Raw genomic sequence first — 13,577 nt, forward strand, 5'->3', positions numbered from 1 at the left:
CTGCTGACGCGAGTATGGTTTACTCGCGGGGTCTTGAAATTTGCGCAGAAAGATTAGGGAGAGAGCAACTCAACTCGACTCGATTCGGCGTTCAGTTGGTGCGAATGCGATTTACTCGCGGGTCCCATTGTCCCTGAGATTATACTTTCCTAAGTATAATCCAATAATGAGATTATACATGCAGCCTCGCAGTAAAGAACAACCAAGTACAAGCGGTTGGGGTCAAGAACGGGCATCAACAAAAATTAATTATGCCTCTCTCCTCGGAAACCAGTTGTCGCTCCCACGTTCGATGCCGCGTCTTCGGACCTGCTCTCCTTTGACAACCAAGATCTGTCTCGCCATCAAAGGGACACTTTCCCTCTTTTTCTTATTCCAACCCGTACAACCCCACCCGACCCCACTTCTACCCAAGCCACAAGCTTACTGCCAGAAGTGCCTCAGACGCGTACTTCCATATTTCTCACTTCTCTGTAACTCATCGAAATAGTTGACTCAGCAGTCCAAACGCCACGTGTCATATGGAAATCCTTTTATAGGTTCTGAGCGCGGAGCACCCGGTTCGTTTCTCAAAGGGTTCTCACCATAAGTTATTTTACGTCTTTAAAATTTGCCTTTACATTTACGCTTGAAGTGGACGGCTTATATTGGCTAATGGCTCGGCTACGCTTAGCTGTAAAGCTTGCTTTCTAGAAGTTCCAGCCCGGCTACAGTGGAATCCCAGGTGTAATTCCCGCTTTAGAAAGGCCGTGGGTCCCGCTACAGTCTGCGTTGGACAGCAGAAGTATCAGGTTTCAAGTTACAAATAACGGTGATCCGTTGCCCATTTGGGCCAGCAGAAAGAAGTGGGACCCGCGATGATACTTAGCCACGTCAAGGGTTGGTTGAGTTAATATGTGGCGCGCCCATCTGGGTATCGATCGTCCACCACGACCATGACCACGAGTCCTAATTTGAGCCGCTCATCTTACGTAGGCAAGCACAAAAGAAATAGGACGATTGGATTTTCAGATCGGGATTGATCGGACGGCTGTAGAGTCTCCAAAAGTTGTCCGCCTGGCCACCCCTTCTTTTTCTCGTGGTCGTAATGATTCCTCGACGTTTGTGAATTGAATTTCATTCACATTTCATTTGAATTTAGCAGAATTACGGGTATAAAAACACTAAGTGGTTTTTTTGTTTCATTTGGTGTCAGCGTAAATTTTGCAGGAGAGAGGGAGGAAGAGAAAGGTTTCCCTTCTGCTGCGTTCTTTGTCGTCTTCAAGCTCAACAAGGAACGCTCTTCCTCTCCTGTCGCCACTTTTCTCTTTCGGATTTTTACGTCTCTCAGTCGAGGTAAGCAGATCCGTGTTCCCGATCGTACTGATGCTTTTGCCTGTTGGTTGAAATATCACCTGCTACGTGGATATTGTTTCTCGGTTTAAACTTCTCTCAGATCTGGTTCAATCTTTTTATTCTGCCATCTTGATAGTAAAACTTGTTCTTATGGGAAAATATTTTTGAACGATTCTTCGTCATCACGAATGTTATGCGAATTGTCTTGTAGTGAGGTTCTCATAAGGAAGTTGTGCCTAGGTTTTAGGATGATGTAGATCTAGGATGTCCAAATCTATTTGCATATGTCCCGAAACTAATATTTTTGATTGGGATCTAAATGAATGTCATCGACATCCTTCATTCTGGTGCTGATTATGAAACCTAGTCGATTTAACCAGTTCGAGTGGATCTTTTTTGACTTGTGGTCTTCTGGCTCTTGAAGTATCTTATTTTCGACTCATTCTGATTTTCCCCGATTTTTCTAAGATGTATCTTCTTTGCCAGATTTACTTGTCTTCGATCTTTTGAGCTATTAATATAATGCGTGTTCATCCACTCCGCTATGACAGTAGAGGCATCGGTTGAAATTTCTGTTGGTTTCTTGGAAGATGAAAGGGGGCCTCTCTTAGGTATCTTATTTAAAAATGAATTTATTTTCCGTCATCTGGTACCTTATAAAACTTTATAGAACCAGGGGACTGGATCCAAATTATCAGTTCATGTTCGTGTTGAAACTATGATTTGCCATGCGGAACAGCCAAAGTGGTAGTTTTGGGTCCTACTGTGATATTGAGTATGCGAGTGTTATATCTCTCTCTTGTTGTTGTTGTTTTTTTTTTAATTATAGGTTTTGATTTTGTTGAGCTGTTGGCAGTTCATATAATACAAAAATACAAATTCGAGCTGATATTATCAGCCAATCAAGTGAAATGTTGAATTTACCAGGTGTAGGAAGGAGTAAACCAGCTTGATTGTTGGTCTTAACTTTGTTTTACAGGTATATAGAAGATGGCTGATGCTGAGGATATTCAGCCTCTTGTCTGCGACAATGGTACTGGAATGGTTAAGGTGAGCTCCCTTTGCTATCTCAATGTGAGGCATTTTCAAATTTGGTAGTTCAAATGATTGCTATATTAACTTTCTGGTTGTATACAAGGCTGGATTTGCTGGTGATGATGCTCCCAGAGCAGTATTCCCCAGTATTGTAGGCCGCCCTCGCCATACTGGCGTTATGGTTGGAATGGGACAAAAAGATGCCTATGTGGGTGATGAGGCTCAATCAAAAAGAGGTATTCTCACATTGAAGTACCCCATTGAGCATGGTATAGTCAGCAACTGGGACGATATGGAGAAAATCTGGCATCACACCTTCTACAATGAGCTCCGTGTTGCCCCCGAAGAGCACCCAGTGCTTCTGACTGAAGCTCCTCTCAACCCCAAGGCCAACAGAGAGAAGATGACCCAAATAATGTTTGAGACATTCAATGTCCCAGCCATGTACGTTGCCATCCAGGCTGTCCTCTCTCTCTATGCTAGTGGTCGAACTACTGGTTTGTATCAGCTCATCCCTACCAATTAGATGTCAATGTGAGCTTGCATTTGTGCCTCATTTGGATTCACCTGTTTTATTTGGTTAACAGGTATCGTTCTTGATTCTGGTGATGGTGTGAGCCACACTGTGCCCATTTATGAAGGGTACGCCCTTCCCCATGCTATCCTTCGGCTTGACCTTGCAGGACGCGATCTTACTGATGCCCTTATGAAGATTCTCACTGAGAGAGGCTACTCCTTCACCACAACTGCTGAACGGGAAATAGTGAGGGACATGAAGGAGAAGCTTGCCTATGTTGCATTGGACTATGAGCAGGAGCTGGAGACTTCTAAGAGCAGCTCATCTGTTGAGAAGAGCTACGAGCTCCCTGATGGGCAGGTGATCACCATTGGTGCTGAGAGATTCCGTTGCCCTGAGGTCCTGTTCCAGCCATCTCTAATTGGAATGGAAGCTGCTGGTATTCATGAGACTACTTACAATTCCATCATGAAGTGTGATGTGGATATCAGGAAGGACCTGTACGGTAACATTGTTCTCAGTGGTGGGTCTACTATGTTCCCTGGTATTGCCGACCGTATGAGCAAGGAAATCACTGCCCTTGCACCAAGCAGCATGAAGATCAAGGTTGTGGCACCGCCTGAAAGAAAATACAGTGTGTGGATCGGAGGATCCATTCTTGCTTCCCTCAGCACTTTCCAGCAGGTGACTTGTGCTTGCGAATAGTTTGTCTTTTCGTTAGTCTTATGTATAAATAAACTGTTCATTATTTCTCATATGTGCTGCTTGAACCTGCAGATGTGGATAGCAAAGGCTGAATACGATGAATCTGGCCCATCCATTGTCCACCGGAAGTGCTTCTAAGTTTTGGAGGGTAGTGAGTTATTTTTTTCAGTTGGCTTTTTTCTGTCCAGTGTCAAGTGAGGTTGGTTTGGTTGAGATTTGAGGGCGTTTACAGTGGGGGACGGTATGTTAATTATCCGCTTGATGAACTTTTCTTAGTAGAATGAATCCTCTATATAGGTTTGCGGAGTACGGGTACTTAAAGTGGAAAATTGGTTCTCATTTCTGGTGTGGGCTACCCCTGTTCTCTGTTGGGCCACCATCGGTATTGGTGATGGCCGTCCCGAGTCATGGAGTGCATGCAGTAAGTATTCGACTCTTTCCGGGTTTGTAGAAGAGAATGGCCGGCGATACGCATTCTTTGTCTCTACCGTGTAGCTTTTAGCTAAAGATGGTCGTATATCTTTTTCCCTCCTTTCGGTCTCGGTTCTTTGTGATTTTTTTGTTAATATAATGTATGACAAATTTGATCTTAGTTTCGGCCTACGGTTATGGTTATGATATATCTGTTCGTGGTACCACTTAATAGCTGTCGTCGTCTTGGATAGTAACCAAAAGTCGCTATAGTGCTGTGCGTGGGTCCTGGTTTCCAAATTAGTAGCAATAAAGCGTTTGTGGAGCAGTAATGTCCTTCAAAGTTCTCGACCGTCCTCTGTGGAAAAATGCCTCCAGCTTCACAGAAGCACGTGAGCGTGGTGGGAATTTCATAGCAGAGCAGTCAACAAAATTGGTCGTACAGGGCTCAATAAATTAAACTTAAAGTGTCCTTCGAAGTCTTATTTTTCCTTATCTGGCCAGAAAACGCAGTTGACAACTGTGGTTCAAGCCTTACCTATCAGCAGAAAGTTTGAATGAGATTTATAGAATCCTTGATCGATTTGATGGATTGAAAAAATTACGGAAAAGAAGGGTTTAACATATTTTTATTACCTAGTATTGCAGTGAAGGGGTTTTTTTATACTTTTTTTTGTATTTGATGGATTGTTATTCCCGTTGAGTTTTTTAATTCCCAAATATTGCAGTGAAGAGTTTTTCTTGCGATGGCAGTTAGGCCTTCTTAAGAAAGAAGGGGTAAGTCTTCCATAGGGTACCCTATGAAAAGCATGAAAAACTGAATTGAAAAAGAGAACGTTGTCATCCCATGCTTACTAGTTCAATTTAAATTTGTTTTGTTTGTTTGTAACGTAATTTTGGAAAAAAAAAAAAAAAATGGGCTAGACCTAGGGAAAAGCAGCGTGACAAGTCTCATAGGAAAAGAATGAAAAATAGTGATCCCCAAGCGATTGTGCGAAAACCCCGGGCAAGGGGGAGAAGTTGTCTTCGATGTTATGGACGAGTAGGAATTTCATGTAATAAACTTTCATGTCTTGTTTGCTGCAGGCAAAGATTTATTTCAAGGCCGGTGATTGGTTTGATCGACCAGTTTGGACTGAGCATCTGAGTGAGAAACGACTTTCAGCTTCAGATGAGAAATTACCGTGGAGATACTATCTTGATGTTCCTTGTGAATGAGATTTCTACAGTGAGGAGTGATGCTTGTTTCTATTTGAAAATTTCTTTCCAATGATAGTTGCGAAAAAAATAGTCCATTCCGTTCATTAAGCTTGTGGAGTAATTTTCAGGTCCTGCTTCTAGTATGTGTGTAACTTAATCTAACACCATATTTTTTGTTTACAAATCTACGTGGACGGTGATCACACCATTAAGTGTCATATTTGAAAACTTTACCGAGTGAAACTGAATCGTGAGTCAACAAACTGATACTCCACATGGGCGCATTTAACTCAATTCATGACTTGATATCTAATCTCGAGTTGCTTCATCCCCTAAACAGAGATTTGGATGCAGGATGTTTGGTATTATTTGGGTACGTGACATGAGTATTTTCTACGTTGACCCTTGGTTAAAGATGTTCTGCCAAGTCTTTAAGCGGTGTGATAGTCTCCATACTTGTTGGAGGATAAAGTCGACTAGAAGTTTCTCGTGGACTTTCACTTTCTTGTCCGTGCATGGGGTTGATCCCAGATGATACGCCACGCCCGAACGACAACGACATGATATCAGAATGAACCGGCCGGTCAATGCGAAGAGAAAACAAAATTTATGAGTACCCAGTGGGAGTGATGGAGAAGATGGGAAACAGAGTTCAGACAACGATAGAAAAACTGACTCAGTCACCTGCAGAGGTAATGGGTCTGGACTGTATTTCAGCTCTGCTCAATTGATTTAACCATTAGTTGACTCTAATGATATTGTTTTTATAAAAAAAAATTCACAAATTACGCTAATTGCGATTTTATCTATGATTTTCGAAAGAAAGACAAAGAAAAGGCAAATTGCTTACAAAATTTACATAAAACCAATTGGTAATTCATACATAACAGATGCTGTGCTAATCACAGAGAGGATCTGCTTAAGACAATCGAAGAGGGATGATGAAAATTGAAGGAATCGCGTCGAATGATCAGCTGATAATTTGGGAACGACACAGTGGGCAAGAACTGCTACGATTCAACCACCTGCCCACGCATTCTGGATGGAAAATATGCCCGCACGGCGTTCGACCAATTTCTTCATCGACGGAAAACTCGCTCAAGCATATCGGGCAGCTGTCTTCTGAATCCATTCCAGCGCAAATCTCCCTTTTCACTAGAGTACTCTCTAGGGCCATTGATGGACTTCCGGAAGCTCCGTCCACTTCCTCATCGTCCATCATTCTGAACGTCCACTTCTCCTCTATGCTGGTGAGAACAGTTAACCCACGACGAACGTCACCAGAGGTCTGTTCTTGCATCTTGCTGCGGATGAAGGAGGTAATCAGTAGCTTCAGATCCTCCAAGCATTCCGAGCAGATACCGACTTCATAAAGCATGCAAGCAACGAAGGCATCCAAAGATACAGGCATATGCACCTCGTCAAGATCGAGGGAGCAGGTCTGGGAGCGGTTTCCCGACTCGGATGAATGAGAGTTTGCAGTTATCTCCCACTCACCGATTTCACCGAACCACTCCACTTCCAGTAGAACTTTCTCGTCGACTCTAATGAGCAACTCCAGTTTATCAACCGCGGATGGTGTTGATTCCAGATTGATGTCGTACGAGTAAAAGGGGAGCTCCGACGACATGATTTGAGAATTCATAATATTGACGGGAAGAGAAGAGCGAAGATTTAGTGGAGTGAAGAGGGTTGAGAGAAAGGAAGAATTAATGGAGTGAAGAGGAGGAGCAGGAGGCTTTGAAGGGATGAAAAAGCAAGACTGCCCATCGAATTCCTTTCCCAGAATGAAAGTCGTAATGTAATTTGGCAAGTGAATTCCTAGTTTGACCATGAGTTGACCGGTGATAACAATAACAGACTTTATCGTCAAAATAAACTTAGAAACTGTAAAAATGAGTTTATTTCCTTCTTTTTTTATTTTTCCTTTCCTCTCTTCTTCCTTTTTCTTTCTTTTCCCCCCTTCTTTCCTCCTTCCCCTCTTTTTCCTTTGGAGAGTGAAATAAGAAAGTTCAATTAGTATTATTTTAGTTTAAAATAATTTTAATTATACAGTATAATTTAATAATATTATTAAAATAAATCTGGAAATGATAATTTATTATTTATAAATAAATAATACTTATGGATACGAAATTAATAAAAATAAAAATTATTAACAATGATACCGTTTTAAAAGAATAAAATAATTGATGTGAAAATGGATTATTTTATATCATAAGTTATTCTATATAAAATATTAGAAATATTAAAATGATTAATTATTAAAATGGATATATTGTTGCTACATCTTCTGTGGGAGGATTTTAATTTTACATCAAAGATGGTAATGTTGATGAATTCATCTGGCATGAATTTCAATCTCTCTCTAATTGATTAGATTCGGGTCACTTATTCCCAGTGTTAGTGATAGTTCTGAAGGGAGAAAAGGCTGCATTAGCTGATCAACCCCAGTGAGATATGAATAATGGTTTGTTTGATATACTTCTTCTAATTTCACAGGAGAAAGAACCATTTGAGATGGATAGTCTAGAGAGGGTTGAGGCTTCTGAAAAGAATAAAGAAGAAGGCAACAAATTCTTCAAGAGTGGGAAATATTGGCAAGCTGCCAAAAGATTTTGCAAGGTAGTTCAAAATCCCTCTCTTTTGTCTATTGGTGAAGATTTGATATTGCTTCTGTTTATATTTCAGGCTGCAGATATGCCAGTGAAGATAAAAGATTACAGTGATGAAGTTCAGAAGCAAGCAAAGTCTTTAAAGAGTCTCTTGCTGGCACAACTATGCTGTTTGCAGTCTGAAACTAGATGATTTTAGGGAAGTTGTCCAATTGTGCTTGAAGGTAGATAATGTAGAAAGCTGTCAATGAAGGTCGTGCCATATATCGTTATTTCCTTGATTAACAGAGCTCATTTTCAGGTCTTAGATGTTGGTCTCACAACATCAAAGCATTGACTTGGACTTGGACAGAGTTGGACATCAAGAAGACGCAGCTTATCTGTTATTGTTAGAGAATAGAAAACGTCTTAAAAACAAAAGCTAACCATTGCACAAAAACCAGACCATGACAAAGTATATTACAATGTTAACATAAGAAACCTGGTCCACCCTACGCATGGTTTTCACCAAATAAACTTAACGTTGTACCTCAACATAAATATCACTGCCCTTGGATATAAATATCCCACGTCAAAGGAAGAGACTTGAAAAGAGATTAAGAAATCAAGCTCTCTCGCCGCGGATCCTTCTAGCCAGCTGAATATCTTTAGGCATTATAGTCACCCGCTTTGCATGGATCGCACACAGGTTGGTGTCCTCAAACAGACCCACCAGGTAGGCCTCTGCAGCCTCCTGCAAGGCAAGGACTGCATGGCTCTGGAACCGCAGATCAGTCTGCAAACGCCATGATGGATGTAACAAGTTAGCAATTGAACAATGACTTCGTAAACCCAAACAAGGAGGGAAATAAACCATGCACATCCATCACCTTGAAATCCTGAGCAATTTCACGAACCAACCTCTGGAATGGTAATTTTCTGATGAGGAGCTCGGTGCTCTTCTGGTATTTTCGAATTTCACTGCAACCCAGTGGATAAAAAAAAAAGTTGGTGACCTTTATTGCTCTTTAAGAAAAAGAACTTATTTTATGTCTATCATTAATCAAACTGTCACAAACTAAGGATGAACAAAAGCGAAATACCGAAGAGCGACTGTTCCAGGACGGTATCTGTGCGGCTTCTTGACACCTCCAGTTGTTGGCGCAGATTTACGAGCCGCCTGAAAGGCAATCATTGAATAAGATCATTTTCTCCTCAAAATAAATCTACCATACATACCAAGGACATGTTTGAAAAGAGAAGAGGAACCTTTGTTGCAAGTTGCTTCCTTGGAGCCTTTCCTCCAGTTGACTTACGAGCAGTCTGCTTGGTACGGGCCATCTACAAACAGAAAATTCCCCTTTCAAGAACACTTAAAGCGTGTGCAGGTTAACCAACTTCATTTTCATCTGGAGTGTCGTGACATGCTCAACCATAAAACAAAAACACAATAAAAGCCTCCATACAAACTTCTTTTGTGTTACTCAACCAAATAAAGGAAATATCTTTGCTTACAAAATACAATTTCTTCAAAGCAATTTAAGAAAACAATGGTTACAAAAGAGTCTCCAAAAGAAAATTGAAAAGACAGGGTTACTATATTTAGATTGCAATTGTCAGAATTTTTTTGTTATTTTTTCTTGCAGGTCTGAGTCGGAAACCATTAGGACCTCCAAAAAACTCTCTTCTTTAGTTGGTGTGCTATCAAAACAAAATTCTTACTTCAGATAAGTTACACAAAAGAGGCATAAAGACAATCAGCTCTAGTAGCAGGCCATATGAGAAGGTTGACAAAACAGTTGATCATCTTTTTTCTCCTGCCCATTTACTTCACACGTTTGGAGTTGCATGTTGCAGATTTTCAATATCAGCACATGTTTTCCTGCCACCTTCACTGGCCTCATTCATCAATGTGTTCAGTCAACTAGAAATACGGAAAAACTCTTTGGAAAACTCTTCTTGCTGTGTTGCCAACAATCAGGTCTTTTATAGCTAGGATGAGACTTCAACTAAGGTTTTGGAAAGTGTTATCCAGCTCAACCACTCATGGGTCCTCACTTATAAGGAATTCTCTAATTACAGAAGTACATACATCAGAGAAAACAGGGCCCAGATTGCTACTCTCCATCCTTCTCGGTCATTGACTATCTCTCCTTAGATTCTCAACACCATGCACCACCCCCACCCACTCACCACCACACACACACACACACACACACGCACTGCTTGGTGAAGCTTAAGTTTAACGGGAATCCTAAAGGAAATTGAGGGCCTACAGGTTTCAGTCATGCTCCATAACCATGAGGGGAAAATTCCACAGATGTTGGCCCCCAATGAGATGGCAATTCTTAGTATCATGGTATCACGCCAGGCTCGTGACCATTTCAGCGCCACGACAAAAGGTAGAAGTCTCATCCATTGTAATTTCTGGTAAAGGAATCATGTCAACCCACCTTGGAGGCTGCTGGCCCAAATGGAAGAAGCTTCCGATTTGGCCAAGCCCCTCTACATTACTTATCTTCACACCTTGTAGTGCCAATTTCGTTGCAGACAGCCTTGCAAGAGATAATTAGGATTTAAGTTGTTTGTTGAATTCCATACTCTTTTAATTATCCTAGCATTCTTGTTCTTGTTCTCTTTGCATTTTCTTGTTCTTGTTGAGGATTTAGAAGTGAAAAATATGTAATTTGGGGGGAAAATAGAAGAGGAGCAGCTTTGCTGCCTTGGAATCCGAGCCAGAAAGACCCGTCCAGCTTCTTTATAATCAAGGTTTAAGTGAAAACTTACAAAAGACAAAAATGCCCTTCAATACTCAAAATTACATCTCCTAAAAATACATGTCTAAATTGAATGAAAATTTAACTAGAGATAAAATAAGACATTCTCTATCTAATAGCCATACTATAAGAGAAAAATGTAATGTAGAAAAAATGGATAATGGCCAAAATACCCCTGGACTTGTATTTTAACAAGAAGGAACACAAAATTCAGATACAATGATTAAGTCACAGAAGATCCATTCCAGCCAATTCTCCTCCTCCTCTGGAACTCTCTCAGGAAAGAAAATTTTAAACTTAACCGAGGTCCAAACCGAGCGGAGGAATCTGAGCAAGCTGAGAAGTCAAAAGACCAGTCTCTAGAACCGGAAGCAAAGATTGATGCGATACAGTGTGTCGGTCATAGTAATTCAGTCATGGATACTAAGGAACCAGAAACAGATGGAAGCTTAAACATTGAATTGAATCAAGAGAACATAGGAACTAAAAGGGTCAGCTTTGATTTCCAAAACTCAACAAGGGGAAAAAGGTGATATGTTAAGAACTTAGGACGATGAACTCTTAGAAAATCTGTAATATGGGTGCACATGGGAATGGGGAGACCTCAAAAGGACAGAAGAAACAAAACCTGACTATAACTTGTAAAAAAATAAATTAACTAGGGAAACAAGAAAAAAAGAAACACTAAAAACCTGATTAAGAGAGAGAAACACATCATCTCTATAGATTGACACTGTCAATTTACAGACCTTGCTGTGATACTATGTTGAATTTCTAGAGAAAAATAATAATTCATTGACTTGATTATAACCGAGTATGATGAGCCTCTATTTATAATAGAGGAAACAAGTAGAATCAAATTACAATTAAACTACCCAAGTCCCAGTTACACCCAAAGTCAAACACTTAAAGATAAGTCCTAATACAATTAAATAATTAAACATAAATAGAAGAATAATATAACAAAAACTCCTTTAAATTGAGGTTCTTCTGTGAAACACCTTTCTGTGAGACTCCTATAAAACTTTTCCGTATGAATTGATGGTCTGTGAGAATTCTTGTTGTGAGAATCATATCAGAATCTTTCATACATGTTCTTCAACAAAATCTTTTTCGCTTTTCGTAAAAAAATAAAAAAAAGTGCCAAACTTTCATTTCTCATAAAATGGTAAGAGTTTTTGGAAGGGAAAAATAGGATATTTTAGCCTGATAAAAATTTGTCTCCCTCCATCTCTCCCTTTCACTACCCAAATCCAGAGGCCATGACAGAAATCTGGGCCTCAGGCAATCCACATGACTGCTGGCTGACATGGCCTAGAAATGGCCAAGGAACAGAGTGAAGTGATTCATATCAGGAACACATGGGAAGAAGAAGAATACATTCAAGAACCCCAGATATCTGTAGACGAGAGAGGTCAAACAAAATTTCCAGCCCTAAAATAGCATTACCCCGAGAAACTGAAAACTTTACCCTAAATCCATCCCCAGAAAGAGTCAAGGCACTATAGAATGCCAAGTAAGTTGTTAAAAAGAAGGAAACCACAGGCAACACTCTGAGGAGAAGACATTGCAGAAATCACCAAAAATGCTACACATAACAATAGATTTAAAACCCAAAAACAAAGAAACGTACCAGAGAATTAGAATCAGCAGAACAACTCCAGAGAGAACAAGATAATTTAAAAAAAAAAGAGAAAAAAAAACAAAAATAAAGTGAAAGTTAGAGAAGCATTAAGCTCATAAAATACTCTTTACAAAGTTCAGAACTCAGAAGCACATGAACAGAGTTAATGACCACAATTTCAAGGTAAAAATGAGGAAAAATATGTATTTCTTGGTAAACCACACAGAAATCGCCATTCAAGAATATAATAAAAAGGCTAACACTACTAATGGAAGAAAAGAACATGAAACTTATTTTGCAACTTTAACAACTAGAGTGACCTAGTTTTTCATATCGTATTTAAAAAATTTCTGTTTATGAAGCAAATGGCTATGCCAGAGTACAGATGAAACAAATGCTATAGTCACATTGATAGATAATAAGTGAAATGATGAAATAACCATAATAAAAAAACTGACGTAGTCGATTACTCGTAGCAAAAACATCGATCTACGCCTATCGGAACAATTCACTACTAGCCAATAAAAGCCCTAGATGAAAATCATTTTAAAAGTGAACAAAGAATCAAATGTTCCATTTAAATGAGAACACTTTGGTCATTTGAAATGAAATTTTCTTTCAGCACATTACAATTGTTTCAGAGGAACGAAAAGTTTTGCTCCGAATAATAATTTTTGGAAAAAGAAGAAGCTAGATGAGACGCAACATTTACGATCAATACGGTTGCAATTTAAGGAGAAGTGTGCATGATTTTCTGGAAACCTAGGAGTACATCTTCGAGATCGTTGAGCTTTTCCCCATTGTTGGGTCAACATTTTAGTGCCTAGAACAAAAAAAACAAAGAAGTAAAGTGCACCCACAACCCTCCTTTTCCAGGAGACGAACAATCCAGAGAAACAAAATTGCAAGCCTAGAAACCTTGGAGGCTCGACAAACTAGAAAATAAATCCACAGAAGCCGGCCAAATTCTCAAAAACTCCGGTTGATGTCAAAATCATACAAATTGACAAGCGCATGAAAATAATATGGGAACACAAGAGCGAGCAGAATCGGCCACCGACCTGTCTCACTGGACTTTCCTCTTCCTCGTAACAACGAAACCCACCAGCACGAGAGAAAGAAACTAGAAAAGGTGAAATTGAAATCGTCTGAGAAGCTGTATTTAAAATTTCTCAGTTGGCTCCTTAACGACCACTCAAATGTAACTTGGGCAAGTACTTGCCTTTTGGCTGTCTAGCGTCTACTGAGAGAGTCTTTTAAGGGTTAGGTCGAGGCGGGTTCTACATTTAACCTCATGAAGTAGGTTCAATTAGTATTGGTTTAAGGGTCGTGTAAAGAAGGCAAATTAAATGGCAAACCCAAGCTTAACAGATTCAGCT

General features: G+C 40.0%; 2 protein-coding genes across 2 annotated transcripts; one reads left to right on the forward strand and one right to left on the reverse strand.

Annotated features, from left to right (window-relative positions):
• The first annotated feature begins 1,198 nt into the window (after positions 1-1,198).
• On the forward strand, positions 1,199-4,123 carry LOC137958388 (actin-like). The gene is made up of 5 exons (XM_068805372.1): positions 1,199-1,335; positions 2,315-2,385; positions 2,474-2,867; positions 2,958-3,571; positions 3,665-4,123. Exons 2-5 carry the CDS (start codon positions 2,326-2,328, stop codon positions 3,728-3,730), a joined length of 1,134 nt encoding a protein of 377 aa, XP_068661473.1. The 5' UTR covers positions 1,199-1,335; positions 2,315-2,325; the 3' UTR covers positions 3,731-4,123.
• A 4,056-nt stretch (positions 4,124-8,179) lies between these two features.
• Positions 8,180-13,436, reverse strand: LOC137959073 (histone H3.3). The gene is made up of 5 exons (XM_068806357.1): positions 13,260-13,436; positions 9,067-9,138; positions 8,901-8,977; positions 8,688-8,778; positions 8,180-8,593 (listed from the first exon to the last, which is right to left on the reverse strand). The coding sequence occupies exons 2-5, from the start codon at positions 9,136-9,138 to the stop codon at positions 8,423-8,425; spliced, it is 411 nt and encodes a 136-aa protein (XP_068662458.1). The 5' UTR covers positions 13,260-13,436; the 3' UTR covers positions 8,180-8,422.
• Between the last annotated feature and the right edge of the window lie 141 nt (positions 13,437-13,577).

Source organism: Aristolochia californica, unplaced genomic scaffold (genome assembly GCF_029961685.1).
Source record: "Aristolochia californica isolate CCGP_79_NKW_82.1479 unplaced genomic scaffold, dmAriCali1.0.hap1 SCAF_3, whole genome shotgun sequence".
Lineage (NCBI taxonomy): Eukaryota > Viridiplantae > Streptophyta > Magnoliopsida > Piperales > Aristolochiaceae > Aristolochia > Aristolochia californica.

Excerpts from the sequence above, each read along its gene's own strand:
- LOC137958388 (XM_068805372.1), top strand. The coding sequence starts at position 2,326 with ATGGCTGATGCTGAGGATATTCAGCCTCTTGTCTGCGACAATGGTACT. Across the intron at positions 2,868-2,957 it reads TGCTAGTGGTCGAACTACTG|GTATCGTTCTTGATTCTGGT; the intron begins GTTTGTATCAGC and ends TTTGGTTAACAG. Across the intron at positions 3,572-3,664 it reads CCCTCAGCACTTTCCAGCAG|ATGTGGATAGCAAAGGCTGA; the intron begins GTGACTTGTGCT and ends TTGAACCTGCAG.
- LOC137959073 (XM_068806357.1), bottom strand. The coding sequence starts at position 9,138 with ATGGCCCGTACCAAGCAGACTGCTCGTAAGTCAACTGGAGGAAAGGCT. Across the intron at positions 8,978-9,066 it reads GGAAGCAACTTGCAACAAAG|GCGGCTCGTAAATCTGCGCC; the intron begins GTTCCTCTTCTC and ends ATTGCCTTTCAG. Across the intron at positions 8,779-8,900 it reads CCTGGAACAGTCGCTCTTCG|TGAAATTCGAAAATACCAGA; the intron begins GTATTTCGCTTT and ends ACTGGGTTGCAG.